We start from the raw sequence: 16,587 nt of genomic DNA on the forward strand, positions 1-16,587 counted from the left end.
GTCAGTGCATATTTTTTAACTCCTATCAGCCCAATCTATTTTATCCTGTTAAAATGTTTTAATGATTGATCCGAGTTGCCCTATGACACGCTTTTATGCAAGCCAAACTAAATTCTCTAGAAATTAAAAGAATGAGAGGTGGCTTTAAAAGGTCACCGTAAAAGATTAAAAAATAGTAGAGAATGAGCAGATAGTAACTTGTTTAGTTTAGGAGATTAGAACATCACAGTTTCAAAATAAGTGGTTTGTCATTTAGGATTAGAATTTCATCAGCAGAATCATGAATCTATGGTATACTCTAACCAGAAGGTTGAAGACACCAACTCATTCAGTGAATTCAAAATGATAATCTAAAATGTCTCTATTATAAAGGAATCAAAGGAATATAGGGACAGGACTGGAAAATAATGGCAGATCATCCATTAGCTTGCTGAATGATTGAGCAAGCTTGAGGGGATGATCCTCCACTTCGGCTTCCGTTTCTTACATTCTTACAACTTAAATGACACCTAAACTTATCCTGTACGAAGTTTAATTATTAATTATTTGATTGAGAAAAGATGCATTGGATATAGAAAGGGCGGGGGGTAGAGGGAGGGGGGGTGGGGTAGACGGGGAGCGGGGGTTAGACGGGGAGCGGGGGTTAGACGGGGAGCGGGGGTTAGACGGGGAGCGGGGGTTAGACGGGGAGCGGGGGTTAGACGGGGAGCGGGGGTTAGACGGGGAGCGGGGGTTAGACGGGGAGCGGGGGTTAGACGGGGAGCGGGGGTTAGACGGGGAGCGGGGTAGCGGGGCGGGGTTAGACGGGGAGCGGGGGTTAGACGGGGAGCGGGGGTTAGACGGGGAGCGGGGGTTAGACGGGGGCGGGGGGGTTAGACGGGGAGCGGGGGTTAGACGGGGAGCGGGGGTTAGACGGGGAGCGGGGGTTAGACGGGGAGCGGGGGCTAGACGGGGAGCGGGGGCTAGACGGGGAGCGGGGGCTAGACGGGGAGCGGGGGCTAGACGGGGAGCGGGGGCTAGACGGGGAGCGGGGGCTAGACGGGGAGCGGGGGCTAGACGGGGAGCGGGGGCTAGACGGGGAGCGGGGGCTAGACGGGGAGCGGGGGCTAGACGGGGAGCGGGGGCTAGACGGGGAGCGGGGGCTAGACGGGGAGCGGGGGCTAGACAGGGAGCGGGGGCTAGACGGGGAGCGGGGGCTAGACAGGGAGCGGGGGCTAGACAGGGAGCGGGGGCTAGACAGGGAGCGGGGGCTAGACAGGGAGCGGGGGCTAGACAGGGAGCGGGGGCTAGACAGGGAGCGGGGGCTAGACAGGCCCCATCTATGCAAAAGCTATGTCAGAAATTTTACTTCCTTGGGAAAATATACTTTGAATGTAAATAAGTTGACCTTTTTTGTTACTTATTTCAAGGAAAATACAAACATTTAAGATAGATGTACTTCTCTGCTTTCTCTATTAAATTACATTATTTAGTCCAAAAAGTATTAAATTTGAAAAAATGTTAAAAAACTGACCTCTGCGTCCAGGATACACATGAGGATAGTATTCATAGTACAAGTCTGGCTGATCGAGGTTCCCGAATGGCTCAAATTCCATCTCAGCATTTTGGAATAAACTCAGCTTCATCAACAAGGCTAGTCGCACAAACCACAGCTGTAAGAATGAACATATTAATGTAATTTGTTTGCACCATATTAAATTATACCTATCACCCAAAATTGTTTAAAAATTGACATTTTGAAATCAGACTTCCTCTGTTGTACATAGAGTTAATTCAGAAGCTCCACAACTGGAATCTAGCGGAGCATATTTTTAATCCAGATTGCTATTCAACTCCAAAATCAGGAACAGATAAATGAGTGCAGCGTAAAACCAAGTCTGCTCATCCCAAATTTCTAAATTTTTTAATGTTTAGCATCAAAATCTAAAATAATTTACTTATATCGAAAATTGTGCATTGATTTATCTTAATGCTTGTATCATCATTATACTGATGAAAGGTTTCATGTGGATTCAAACATACTAAATTTATACTCTAGTGATGCCAGCCACGTACAAAATAAAGCTTAAATACATTTTCTTGATTCATATGCTGCACTTTAAATATACGTCAATTGCCCTTTACCCCAAATGCTATTATTAAAAACAAATATTTCTGATACAATTGTTACTAGTTATTTTCATGAGTGCCGTTTCCTTACCCAGGCATTCACTTAAGAGATGTACATACCGTATTTCACGGCAACGAAGACGCACCTGCGTCGAAGACGCACCCCCAATTTAAGTTGTTAAATTTTGAGAAAAGGGTGGCAGGACAGGATCAAGGGTTTGGTTTAGTCCAGGGGTCGGCAACATCACCTGCGTGCTCCGGGACTGGCTGCAGTCGGCCGATTAGGAAAAGGGGAGATGCAACGAGACCTGGGTGTCATGGTACACCAGTCATTGAAAGTAGGCATGCAGGTGCAGCAGGCAGTGAAGAAAGCGAATGGTATGTTAGCATTCATAGCAAAAGGATTTGAGTTTAGGAGCAGGGAGGTTCTAATGCAGTTGTACAGGGCCTTGGTGAGACCACACCTGGAGTATTGTGTACAGTTTTGGTCTCCTAATCTGAGGAAAGACATTCTTACCATGGAGGGAGTACAGAGAAGGTTCACCAGACTGATTCCTGGGATGGCAGGACTTTCATATGAAGAAGGACTGGATAGATTCGGCTTGTACTCGCTAGAATTTAGAAGATTGAGGGGGGATCTTATAGAAACTTACAAAATTCTTAAGGGGTTGGACAGGCTAGATGCAGGAAGATTGTTCCTGATGTTGGGGAAGTCCAGGACAAGGGGTCACAGTTTAAGGATAAGGGGGAAGTCTTTTAGGACCGAGATGAGAAAAACATTTTTCACACAGAGAGTGGTGAATCTGTGGAATTCTCTGCCACAGAAGGTAGCTGAGGCCAGTTCATTGGCTATATTTAAGAGGGAGTTAGATGTGGCCCTTGTGGCTAAAGGGATCATGTGGTATGGAGAGAGGGCAGGTACAGGATACCGAGTTGGATGATCAGCCATGATCATATTGAATGGCGGTGCAGGCTCGAAGGGCCGAATGGAGAGAGAGAGAAGGAGAGGGAGAGGGGGGGGAGAGGAGAGGAGAGGGGAGGAGGAGGGGAGGAGGAGGGGGAGGGGGAGGGGAGGGGGAGGGGGAGGGGAGGGGGAGGGGGAGGGGGGGGAAGGAGAGGGGGAGAGGACCGGGACGAAGCAGCCAGCCTTCCGCGCAGGAGCTATCCGCCAATCACCCGCCAACCACCAACTCCACCGGTTGCGCCTGTGCCAAAGGGCACAGTGGCTGACTGGCGGGCAGGCCGCCAGAAGGCACTGAGGTGGCGGCCGGTTCCGCTGTCTGGTCCCGGCGGCCACTCACAGCCACCAAAGCTACTTCACTCCCCGGCCACAATGCGGTCGCTCCGCATCAAGAACATCGTTCTTGATGTTGCTGTACTGAGGGATAGCCAAGTATCATTCTTGGCTAACAAACCAACCTTCGGTCTCCAAGACGTATGCGTATAATTTTCGTGCCTTATTTTTGGGTAAAAAATAGCTTCTTCATTGCCAGGAAATACAGTACATTATTTAAAACTAATGTTTACTGATCCGCAGCTAAGCAATAATTCCAGAGGATTAGAGAGCAAATTAAAAAATTGCACAATCACCTACTTGCACAGAATCTGTCGTGTGGTTTGTTGGTTGACCACTTTTCCCGTAGCCTTGACCGTGTGCTGTTAGTAATCTTCCACAGAGATCAACAGCAGCGCGCCAATTTTTAGTATTCTGTTGCAAAGAAAATGAAATTATCAATTCACCAATTACTTTTAATAGTTTGAATGTAATTCTATCACCAAATTTAATTCAGGATAAATATGCAGTCTTCAAACAGGAATGTTAAAAGGTGAACCGAATTCAAAGTTGTCAATTAAAAATTCCAGATTCCTGGTAAAGGCAGCATAGTGGGATGTTGCAGTACTGGAGAAGCCAGTTCCAAATAAATCAAAAATAAGAAGATCTCTATGAGAACAATTTAGACATCATTGTATTGGCAATCAAAGTATTCTTATGTCACGATTTATTATAAAGGTTTTCAAGAGCATCTATTGGGCTCAAAAACAGAACGTGCTGGAAGTACTCAGGTCAGGTTGCATCTGTGGGAAATGAAACAGATTTAGTTTCAGGCCCAAGACCCTCTGTCAAAACAGGGAAGGACCATAATAACGTTGTTTAGATGATAGGGTAAAACCAAGGGTGACAGACAAAGAACAGACAAAAGAATGTAGGAGTCGCAAAAGCAGAGCTGGATGACACACCCAATAGGTCAGACTGGCAAGTGCTCCACTCTCAGTGGAACAAAAAAGGGGAAAGAAATAAGAAGCTGATCCCATATCACAGCAGAACAAAGATTCCTTGACCCGAAACGTTAACTTTGTTTATTTTCTCATAGATGCAGCCCGACCTTGAGCATTTCCAGCATTTTATTGTTTTTTAAATTTTATATTTCCAACATTTGCAATTTTTTAAATTTTGTTTTCATCGGGACTCATATTACTGTTCCGTCCAATTTTTACCCTTTCACTCAAAGGCAATGACTGAACTTTACTAGAGAATGGTAGTCCCGGTGGTATATTTGTTCAAGTATTTAGTCCATGTACAAATCTTGGGAGCATCACTTACAATGATCAGTTATAACAGTTTAGGAAAATCTCATCTTTAATGCCTTTGAAAAAAAAATTCAAGAAAAGGACAGTTAAAAAGGCTTTATTGCCTTCAAGCTTTTCTCATTCTTGAAAGTGTCCATAAGGTGATACATTTTCTGCTATTCTGTTCGAGAGGAAGCTCCAGCTGGAAGGAGAAATGGAAATGTTAGTAAAGGGTGTGATTTGGTGAGAAATATGGAGATGCCTGATTCTATGCAAATGGAACTGAGCATCACTAAGTGTGAAGAAGGGTCTTGACCCGAAACGTTGCTGTTTTCCTTCGCTCCATAGATGCTGCCTCACCCGCTGAGTTTCTCCAGCATTTTTGTCTATCACTAAGTGTGACTTCAGCAATTTGCCAAGATTTACATTTAAAATAAAAAAAGGTAACTTCACAAGCTTCTTTCTTCTCTGTGCAGAAGTATCAACATTTCTTTCACCCTCTTGCATTAATCCCATTTCACCTCATCCATAATGTTTAAGAAGGAACTGCAGATGCTGGAAAATCGAAGGTAGACAAAAATGCTGGAGAAATTCAGCATTTTCTCCAGCATTTGTGTCTACCTTCACCTCATCCATAATACTTGTTTCAATAAACATGTGGTTTGAATGTGGAGGCAATCTCTGGATGACAGGCTTACATTGATCGTCTCATATCACAATTGGAATGAATTGCCCGGGTCGCCGCGCTGGATCTCCGGTGTGCTGGGTCCGCCGATTGAACATCGCGGAGCTGTGGGTCTGTGGAGCGGCCAGCCGCGGGCGGCGGCGCTGATTTTAACATCGCGGAGCCTGGGATCTTTCGGCGAGATCGCCAGTGGTGGAGCTCCGTTCAGCGCGGCCTGTTGGCTTAGAAGCCGCAGTCTCCAGGTATCCTAAGCCTTTGAGAGGGTTCTCCCCACGCTGGAGCACCATTACCCAGCGAGAAGGGCCTGAAACATCGGGCCGCCGTAGCAGCGACCTCAGTAGGCCCGACTATGGGTGGACAAGGGGATGGGGACTGGACTTTGTGCCTTCCCTCACAGTGGGAACCATTGTGGGGGGATGTTTTTTTATGTTTAATGTTAAACTCCTTTATAATGTTATGTTGTATTCTTATTAATGTGCTGCAATGGCAACTCGAATTTCACTACACCAATTGGTGTATGTGACAATAATTGAACCTTTGAATTTCTCCATGTCTATCCTATTAAATTTATCTGCAATCAGGTTACCCTCTCAAGCAAGTCTATCCAATCCAATCCCATTCTGGATAAAGAAAACCAGGATAGTGCACTGGAGAGAATCAGGTTGCACAGAGGATGGGTGAAGGCAAACAGCATTAGCACAAAGAGTAATTCAGAAAAAGGAATGATTTGAGAGAGTCATAGAGGAGGGCCAAGAAGATTTGAAATGCATTTGTGTAATACACTGAAAGATGTTATGAAAGTGAGTACATGTGATTAGGATAGAATGGTAATAATGGAGAGCTGGCTTTAAGGAGAACAGGAATGAAAGCATAACATTCCTAACTACATTTATTCAAGAACAGTTTACATCAGCGAAATTCCAGTCTTGCTCACCCATCTTCAGACCCACCTTTTTAATATTTGCTAATATCTCTGCATTCATAATCACTCAGTACCAGTCAGAAATCTAAAAGCTAAAATTATTTAAAAGTTTAAGAATAACCAATCAGCCTACGCATTTGAGCCTGTCTTCCCTGATTAGGCAAAATCAGGTGGAGACAATAAATGCCAACATTGCTGGTGCCATCCACATCCCCCAAATTATTAAGATATTACACGTAAAAATTAATTAATTAAGGCAACAATTATATCAAATTAAATATACATACCTTTCTGCAGCCAATTTCTCCTATTCATGTGAATAGGTCCAATGAGAGCTGGAAAGTCAGTTCTACCCAGTCCAACCAGGCATCATTGAAGTGCTCTTCTGAGCAGAAGGTCGCACTACATTTTTCACTTGGGAATTTCCCAGTGACAGGTACATCCACCCATAGATCAGCCTATGGATTTTTATAAAATGGCTGGCCCATTGGGATTCCTTCCCTGTTCTGTACATCATTTCAAGCAAACAAGCCAACCATGAGAATATTTTATTTGTCTACTATGACCATAGAAAAAACTTTACTTACTATTAATTGCTTGAGCCCCACAAAGGATTGCTCTACAGCATTTGCAGTCAAAGCTTGTCTCTTCATTGCAGCCTGTTCTCCCATAAACCGCAGCATTACTTCCTTGACAGCATCACCCTGAAAGGATCAAAGCAAATCCAGTTTGATTTATGAGCCACTGTGGCAGACTAAGCAGATTTTTTTAAACGTCCACCTAAACTAGCCAATGTTTTATGACACACAAACAAAACAGCAAATCTGTTTGGAATTATTTCCAATAATTTCTAAGCCATTAAAGATCAACCCAGCTGAACACAATCAAATGCACATCAATGATCCTTACATATCTATAGAAATGTTGATCTTTCACCTTCATTAATTTCTTCTCAACTGAAAAATTCAAGGGTGCACATTTGGAAGGAAAATAACCAATGTAAACGTGTAATGCTACAATAAATTCTCCCAACTTGTGGCGCAATTGTATTTCGTTTTTCATCTTAAGTTGTTATACAGGAAAGAACTGCATACAGAATTATAATATGCTTTATTATTTGTATAAAATCCAAATTAAAAAAAACCCCCCATAATACATAATTTCAAAATATTAAAATAATGAAATGCTTTACCCCAAGTGTCCCTTTCCTAGAATTGCATTTTATTTGAATACTAACTGGGTCACGGATGTATTTGTAATGTTTAAAAACAAAGACCATTTATGTTTTTAGTTATTTTAATTAATCCCATTCCTAAAAACACTTTAATCCATTTAAGTTCTCTGTCAGAATGCTGAAAATCAGGATCAATTGCCTCACTATTGATTAGGCCCATCAGATAACTTACAGCCTCTCAGGATACAGGATAACATGCTTTCACTGGAGTACCATGGTTTCTGAGATGATTCGAGATCAGCGTGGGGCCTGCATATGCTGCCAAGAAGGGTGAAAGGAGGGGGCAGGTTGGGGATGGGGGCAGTAGGATTGACAATATGGGAGATGGTGTGCCTGGGCAGACACAAAATGCTGGAGTAACTCAGCATCTCTGGAGAAGGAATGGGTGCCGTTTCGGATCGAGACCTTCTTCAGACTGATGTCGGGGCAGTGGGCGGGACAGAGATAGAATGTAGTCGGATACAGTAAGACTAGTGGGAGAACTGGGAAGGGGAGGGGATGGAGAGAGAGGGAAAGCAAGGCAGGGCTGCCAACTCTCACGTGAGCGTGAGACTCATGCATTTTGCCCAATTCTCACGCTCTCACACTGATTACAGAATTTCTCACGCTCTGGGCCGCGGAACCGGGGGGAGGGGGGGGGGGGGGGAGGGCTGCAGCCCCTCCACTTTTTTGGCAAGACATGCTTCATAACCCAAAATTATCCGGCCCGCAGGCATATTTTTCTCTTCTGCTAAAGATCGCCGACATCCAGAATCTCAGAACAAGCGCACAGTGAGTGAGCGTGGCAAAACCAAAGATCATAGAGCGTAGATCATAGAACCGACTGGCCCCCCCAAACCCCTCCCTCTCCTCAACGGCACATCACAGCGCGGTTCACAGCTCCTTTCTATCATCTTTGGTCGAGATAAGGGGCAGTGAAAGAAATGCTGTGATTAGCCGCCGAGCTGGCGGGCGGGCCCGTGGGCCCCGAGAGAAAGAGAGAGAGTCAGCCCCGAGCAAAGGAGCTCTATGATCTTTGGCTCCGAGAGGGAGGGAGAGTGAGAGAGTGGGCCCCGAGAGGGAGGGAGAGTGAGAGAGTGGATCTGAGAGGGAGGGAGAGCGAGAGTCGGCCCCGAGAGGTTGGGAGAGTGAGAGTTGGCCCCGAGAGGGAGAGAGAGAAAGAGAGAGTTGGCCCCAAGAGGGAGAGAGAGTGAGGGGGGGGGGGGGGTGGGGGGGTACATGGGGGATATATCCACCCCACTTTTTGAGTTAGGGGATAGCCTATATTATGCCACAGTTTTTGGAGGTCGAGCAACAACAAAAAACAATAATTGTGCCACCCTCACCCCGCTCGGTCGCTCCGCTCCCTCACCGGGTACCTCCGAGGCCAATGATCAGTGATCACTCAGCCCAACTTTCAAAAAAGTTCCGCGACCCCTGTTGTGTGCGCATCTGTTGACAAGACATCAGCATCCTATGGGCCTGTCCCACTTAGGTGATTTTTCAGCGGACTGGACAGTTGCCGGTAGTCGCCTGAAAAGCTGGGATATGGAATGGCGACTGTCAAAGTGGAACATACACACACACACACACACACACACAAACATATCGTAAAGGCGGGGGCCAGGGAAAGCTGGGGAGCGCTGTCTAAAAAACTCCCACGGTGCAACGCCAAGGTGATACAGACACACACCACGATGAACAGGAAGGTTGGGGCTGTAATTAAGACAGCTAAAGTAAAGTGTACGGTAAGTCCTTTAAAATAGGGGGGGGGGGGGGAAGAGGTTGGGGGAAGGGGGGAGAAGGAGTGGAGACATTTAAGAAGCCAGAGATACAAGGCCATGAAGCTCGGCGGACATTTAACGTTACCGGTCGGTTCCTTGGTTCTGAAAACTACTGCTTACCCTTTTTCCCACCCCCAATGAGCCAAGGAATTTCACCGGTCAGCACCGGCTCAAACCTACGAGAACCTCCGACCTCCTGGCAACCCACTAGGACCTCCTGGCGACCCACCTACGGCACAAGAATTCTCGCTACTCTCCATGGCGACTTCATTCTAGTCACCACTAATTTTTCAACACGTTGAAAAATTCTGGGAGACCATAATGAGGCCGCGACTAGTTCCCAAAATGTGGGAACTCCTCACGACCATGAAGGCGACTCCCCGGCAACCACCAGCGAACATGTGGCAACCATGTGGCGACTACAAAGTCTCCTGCAGTCGCCTAAAGTGTTGCCTAAGTGGGACAGACCCATTATAATTATCTCTGTTATTCTCACTTGACCGACAACTGTCACACACCTCCAAAGCATGGTCCCATGCACATTTACATTGAAAGACACGGAAAGTGTCACACAGTGCAGCAATGTCCTGCTCCCGGCGGCAGTCGGAATTTAAGGATTTGCGGGAAGCAGCTGACATGAGCTAGGCCGGCGAGCAGCAGGAGAGAGATGTTCAGATGGAAAGCACCGCCAGGTGTGAGCGGGGAACTGAGACCAGTTCTCCGTGATGTCCGGATCCCAATGCTCAGTGCTTCGTGTTTCGGAGTTGGCTAATGTTATTGATTTGTAATTAGCCTGATTTGTAATGATTTGACAAAACCTTAATTTATTAATCCGGAATATCCAGGGGGATGGGATAAGTGTAATATTAAAATGGCATGCAAGGTGTTAAGCTGTCTGTCACAACATACAGCCCCGATAACCCATTATTTCCTTCAATTAAATATTGGGAAGGTGGCACCATTGTCATTTGCCACTCAACTGTTATGTTTGCTTACCTCACTGACTATTTCTAACCTCCCTTTCCCAATTCCTTTGACAAGTTGAATAGAAATGTCCCCAACCCCAATCTCGTGGTTTTATTAATTAAACACATAGATGAACATCCTCAAGGAGTGTAATCAGATGGAAACTGATTCAGTTGCGATGTTTAAGAGCTTGTTCAAAGAAGGGGCATATTTTAAAGGAGTGACAGAGATACTTGCAGGGGAATGTGTGAGGAGGTTATTATTTGTCTTTAGTTTTAGCTTGAACCAGGACATCTGAAGATTCAAAGTTTGATATAGTAATTGTGCTGATACTGACTCCAACTAACCACGTAATGAATATCATCCATTCCGGAATTCTTATTTTTCTGATGCCATTGAAACTTCACTTGGATTTCAATCACTTCAATGTAAAAGTAATTGGGAATGGGGAGCATTGGAACAAAAATTTGCTTTCGGTACATATTAACTGTAATATAATAATGTATGCATGTTGGTAGGTGCAATCATAACAAAGATCTTTTTATCATTGTTGTGTTATGAATACCACAGAAAATATTATGAACTCTCAAGAATATCATAGAATATTATTGCTTAAATATATATATTGTTATTGGCCATTGCATTTCAGAAAAGTCCCAGCTGAGAGGAAGACAACTAAATACTGAAAATATTGGGGGTGAAAATGACTTTAGGACAGTTTGTTAGGAAAATGAAGGAAATTGTAACAGAATACTTATACAGCTGAGTGAGCATAATTTTATGGATGAGAAATTGTGTTCAACCAATTGATGACTTATTTGACAAAGTAACTAGCATGTTAGATAACAAGGAAGCCAATGGATGCAGTAAATTTTGTTATATAAAATTTGGTCCGTGAAGTACCCAATAAAAGATTACCGCATTAGATAAGCACCTGTGGACTTGAACGTTTAAGTAAGGACTGCAGATGCTGGCAAAATCGAAGGTAGACAAAAATGCTGGAGAAATTCAGCGGGTGAGGCAGCATCTATGGGGCGAAGGAATAGGTGACATTTCAGGTTGAGACCCTTCTTCAGACTTGAACGTAATAGGTTCAGTCCAATATGGTCAGATATGGGGCTTTATGTGTGGGCCAGATATATTGTCAGAGCAGAGGGGCTAGGAGCAAGGCCAAGTGTACATCCAGAGTCAAGGTCTGGAATAGTACAGTGTCAAGATCTGGAAAAGCTGGGACAATGGGAGTGTTCAGCAATGGGAACCTAAGCAGGTAAGCAGCTATGATCAGGGTAGAATAGGGGGCTAGGTGCAAGGCTGGACTCAGGGTCAGGAATGAGAGAAGGTGTGCAACTGGAGTCAGGGTCAGAAGTAGTACCAGGTGTGCAGTGAGACCCAGGTTGGTCAACATGGGCCAAGTGCTTGATTATAATCTGATTTCCATACATGAATATACTAAGATCATTCATGTGCTGCACCTGTTGATCAAAGCCTGGCTCTATTGCGGAATGTAATTAGGAATGTAATGTATCCTAACCTTATTCGTAGCTAAACCAATTTAAAGCATAAATGGTGCATTCAAGTGCAAGTTAAAAGATTTGCTACAGTATGCACCAGATCGCACAATTTCAAGCTGATAAATGCAAAAGCTCCGTACCAACTCCCCCCCGGTCGCTATGCTCCCTCGGGCTTGATCTCTCGCAATTTCTCACTCCCAATTCTCACCCAATGTTGGCAGCCCTGGCAAGGGCTATTTGAAGTTAGAGAAGTCAATGTTCATACCGCTGGAGTGAAAGCTACCCAAACAAAATATGAGGTGCTGATGCTCCGATTTGCCCTGGGCCTCACTCTGACATTGGAGAAGACCCAGGACAGAAAGGTCAGATTGGGAATGGGAGGGGGAATTGAAGTGATGAGCAACTGGGAGATCAGGTAGGTACCTAGACATTTGATTTGGTTTTTGCTTGCTCCCAACAGTCCCTCAAATTCCAGCAAAAAAAATAAATCACCCAGTCATTTTTGCTCCATTTTCAGCTTGACATTTGCCATGAATTCAGTGGGGGAAGTTACATTTTTTCAAAGCACAAATTAAGAATGTCAATGAATTATTTATTCTATCCTCATGCCATGACATTGTCATTCTTTGCCATGACAGAGACCTGAGGCCTATTGTGCTGTCAGGAATGTGACTATCATGGCTTCTCATTTGAGGCTGACTAAGTGTAAGTGGGGTCACAATCCACAAATATTGGCCTAGGAGTTTGCTTATCCGATTGATGGGTTAGGAGGATTTTGTGGGATTGCACTGATGGCATTTCTCTTGTGCTTTACTGGATGCAGTCCACAGCTAGTACAGGGTGGCACAATCATTAATATCCTATAGACCAGAGCCCTCTGCAAGGTTTAAGGTCCAGATCTTCAAGCATTATTTTCCTCAGTTGGCCAAGGATTATGCTGACACATGATGGATGGTAGCAACTTTCATCACGTCTGCTTTCGTTCAGGTGGCTAGAGATATGGGAAGTGACCCACATTTTCCAGGGTATCACGTGGACCTTTATTGGTGGGAGGCACTGTAGTGCCACCGAGGATCACATTTTGCAAATGTTTAGTGCAAGTCCTATTCTCTCATACACTTCACTAAATGCACCAGTAATGAACATACAACAGTACAGCACGAGAACAGGCCACGTGGGTATCAATGTCTGTGCCGAACATGGTGCAAAGACCATCAATTGTCTACCTGCATATGACCCGTATCCCTCCATTCCCTGTATATGCATGGACCCAACCAAAGGTCTTTTAAATGCTACCAACATATCTGCTTCATCCACCACATCCGTCAACATGTTTCAGCACTCACCTTTATCTATGTAAAACTCTTGCCCCGCGCATCTCAGTTAAACTTTGCCCTTCTCACCTAAAGGTTATGCCCTCGATATTTGATTTTTATATTATTTTTTATTTTTTCTATTTTTCTATTCTTTCTGCAACCTTCAGCGTTCCAAAGAAAACAAATCCAAATCTGTCCAACCTCTCCCTGTAGCTAATACCCCTAATCCAGGCATTATTCTGGTAAACCTCTTCTGCACCCTTTCCACGGCCTCCACATCCTTCCTGTAATGGGGTGACCAGAACTGCACACAATACTCCAAATATGGCCGGACCAAAGTTACATAAATCAGCATCATGACTTATTGACTCTAATACTTAATGCCTTGACCTATGGAAGCAAGCATGCTTTCATTATCACTCTACTTGTGTTGCCACTTTCAAGGAGTTATGGATTTGGACCGCAAAATCACTCTTTACATCAATGCTGTTAAGGGTTATGCCCTTAAATGTATATTTTTCCCTTACACGTGACCTCCCAAAGTGCAACGCCTCACACTTGCTCAGATTAAACTCCATCTGCTATTTCCCTGCCCATTTATGTAATTGATCGATATTCCACTGTATACTTTGACAGCCTTTCTCACATTTGCGACCCCAGCAATCTTGGTGTCACCTGCAAACTTATTAACCAACCTTTTAATATTTAGGTCCGAGTAATTGATAGCCATGACAAACAGCAGCAGTCTCAGCAGAGATCCCGGCGGAACTCCGCTGGTCACCGATCTCCTGCATGAATATGGTCCTACCACTATCAGGTTCTGTCTCCTATCAGCAAGCCAGTTGTAAATCGATACAGCCAAGATCTTTTTCAGGAACACATCTAGTATTTATATTCTTACAAAAAAATCACTATTTATTCCTCGTTAAATGCATGCCACATCTTTGCGTCTCAATATCAGAAATATTGTAAAATAAACAACTGCCCAGTTTTTTTTTAGAAAAACGAAACTCACTTACTTGTATGTTGTCAAACTTCAGGCCAGGCATGGTTAATCTTTCCTTGTCAATAAAAACTGTGTTGAACTGTTGCGTAGCTACAGAAATTAGGATTTTCCTAGTCTCTTCAGATGGAAGCCAAGCATCATACCGTCTGTCTACCTCACTCATGTTCAGTGCTGTTGCAAAGGGATCATCATTTCCTGCAAATGCTGCTTGGAGCTGAGTGAAGGGCTTGGGTGACAGAGGTATTTCAGAAGACGACGCTGAAGGTGCTACACTATTTCCTACAATGAAAGTTTGGCTTGTGGAGTTGGAAGGACTGACCAACACTGGACTAGAAAGTGAGGACAATCGATCAGGTACTGAAGCACTAGCATTTGGATTACTAACAGAAATAAAAGATGTTGATGTAAAGGAGTCAAAAAATTCAGCTGCCGATGAACTTGAACTGGCATCATCTGTGAAAAATTTGCTTAGGCTAGGGCTAGGATGAACTCCAAATAGTGGTGGCTTACTTGGAGTATCAATGATTGTTCCAAAACTAGGAGATTTTACCATCTGAGGTTCATAGCCATCTGCTTTCAAAGGAGTAATAATCTGGTCTTTCGCTTGCTTGTCCTGATTAAAAATATTGCATACTGGTAGATTTTCATCCTTTGCCAAAAGAGTTTCTAATGACATTGGACCTTGTTTCTCCTGCAATTTGAATTCAACTTGGCCATCTTGTCCATTTTCAAGACTTTCTGTTGTTACTTGAAGCTCTTCTTCTGATTCGACTGCAAGCTCCAGATTCTGTGGGGCAGACATTTCTTCCTGTGTTGGAGCCCTGTCATCATTAGTATTGATAATAGGTGTAAGAGGTTGGTTCTCTTCAGCAGAAGCCTCTTTATAATCCTCCTTCTGCGAACCTACTGACCGAACATCACCACATTCCATATCTAAAGCCTCTTCACAGTCACGCAGGATTGCCAGGTCTCCTACATCACCCTCACTATTACTCGGTGAGTCAGATATTATTACACTCTCCATCATCTGTTCATTAAGCTTGTCCATCAGATTCATCTGACAGGTCTCAGGTATTTTATCTGTGGGCTCAGATACAAATGCATCACCACTGAGGTCTATAGTTTCTGTTCCAAACAGCATTTGCTGTTGTCGAGGTTGGGATTCTTGGAGCACCGTTGTCACACCCTCTTTATTTATCTCCTCACCAATATGGAATGTTACGGTATCTGTAACCTCAGAGCTGAAATGAAGATTTTCCATCTTTTCCTGCAACCAAAATTCACAATTTTAGTACTTTCCATATTTAAATGTCGCTACATTATGGACAGTATAGCCAAAACATTATGTACACATTAACATTAGTATGTGTTTAACCCAAATGCAATATTTTTTGGAATGGCTAGCTTAAATTAACTAATTTTTCCTTCTAGTGATTTCTTAAAAGGGATTTACTTTGGACACACAAATGTCCAAATGCCTCAAAAAGGCAGCCAACATCATCAAAGACCCACACCATCCTGGCCACACACTCATCTCACCACGGCCATCGGGAAGTAGGTACATGAGCCTGAGAACTGTAACATCCAGGTTCAGGAACAGCTTCTTCCTTACAACCATCAGGCTAGTAAACACAACAACCTCAAAAGCTATGAACTACAATAGACTATTATTATTATTATTGCGCTGTTATTGGTTGTTCTTTTTTTCCTGAGTTTTTGTTATATTATTTATTATGATTACATATTCTGTTGTGCTGCAGCAAGTAAGAATTTCATTGTTCTATCTGGGACATGACAATAAAACACTCTTGACACACAAACATCACATTTGTACCGACAAACCATCTTGACACACAAATGTCACATTTGTACCTACAAACCATTTTGTTTTAAATGTTAAAGGTACACAAAATTGCTGGGGAAACTCAGCGGGTGCAGCAGCATCTATGGAGCGAAGGAAATAGGCGACGTTTTGGGCCGAAACCCTTCTTCAGATTATTAAATGTTTGTGGATTAAGAAAGAAAAATCATCTCCATCGTGACAGTAGCTTGCAAAGGTTTTCATACCCCTTGAACTTTTCCACATTTTGTCACATTACAACCACAAACGTAAATGTATTTTATTGGGATTTTATGTGATAGACCAACGCAAAGTGGTGCATAATTGTGAAGTGGAAGGAAAATGATGCATGGTTTTCAGATTTTTTTACAAATAAAAAACTGAAAAGTGTGGCGTGCAAAAGTATTCAGCCCCCCTGAGTCAATACTTTGTAGAACCACCTTTCGCTGCAATTACAGCTGCAAGTCCTTTGGGGTATGTCTCTACCAGCTTTGCACATCTAGAGACTGAAATTTTTGCCCATTCTTCTTTGCAAAATAGCTCAAGCTCAGTCAGATTGGATGGAGAGCGTCTGTGAACAGCAATTTTCAAGTCTTGCCAGAGATTCTCAATTGGATTTAGGTCTGGACTTTGACTGGGCCATTCTAACACATGAATATGCTTTGAT

General features: G+C 43.8%; 1 protein-coding gene across 2 annotated transcripts in view; it reads right to left on the reverse strand.

The window, feature by feature from the left end:
- The window catches only part of trappc12 (trafficking protein particle complex subunit 12), an 84,376-nt gene that overhangs the window by 58,338 nt on the left and 9,451 nt on the right, over positions 1–16,587 (reverse strand). For both annotated transcript variants that reach the window (XM_033021664.1, XM_033021665.1), the window contains exons 2-5: positions 14,094–15,347; positions 6,872–6,988; positions 3,704–3,817; positions 1,514–1,652 (exon numbers count right to left, since the gene is read on the reverse strand). In XM_033021664.1, the coding sequence (XP_032877555.1) occupies positions 1,514–1,652; positions 3,704–3,817; positions 6,872–6,988; positions 14,094–15,341 (1,618 nt within the window). In that variant the 5' untranslated portion in view covers positions 15,342–15,347. The remainder of the gene's footprint in view (positions 1–1,513; positions 1,653–3,703; positions 3,818–6,871; positions 6,989–14,093; positions 15,348–16,587) is intronic.

The sequence above is a fragment of the Amblyraja radiata genome, chromosome 5 (assembly GCF_010909765.2).
Source record: "Amblyraja radiata isolate CabotCenter1 chromosome 5, sAmbRad1.1.pri, whole genome shotgun sequence".
NCBI lineage: Eukaryota > Metazoa > Chordata > Chondrichthyes > Rajiformes > Rajidae > Amblyraja > Amblyraja radiata.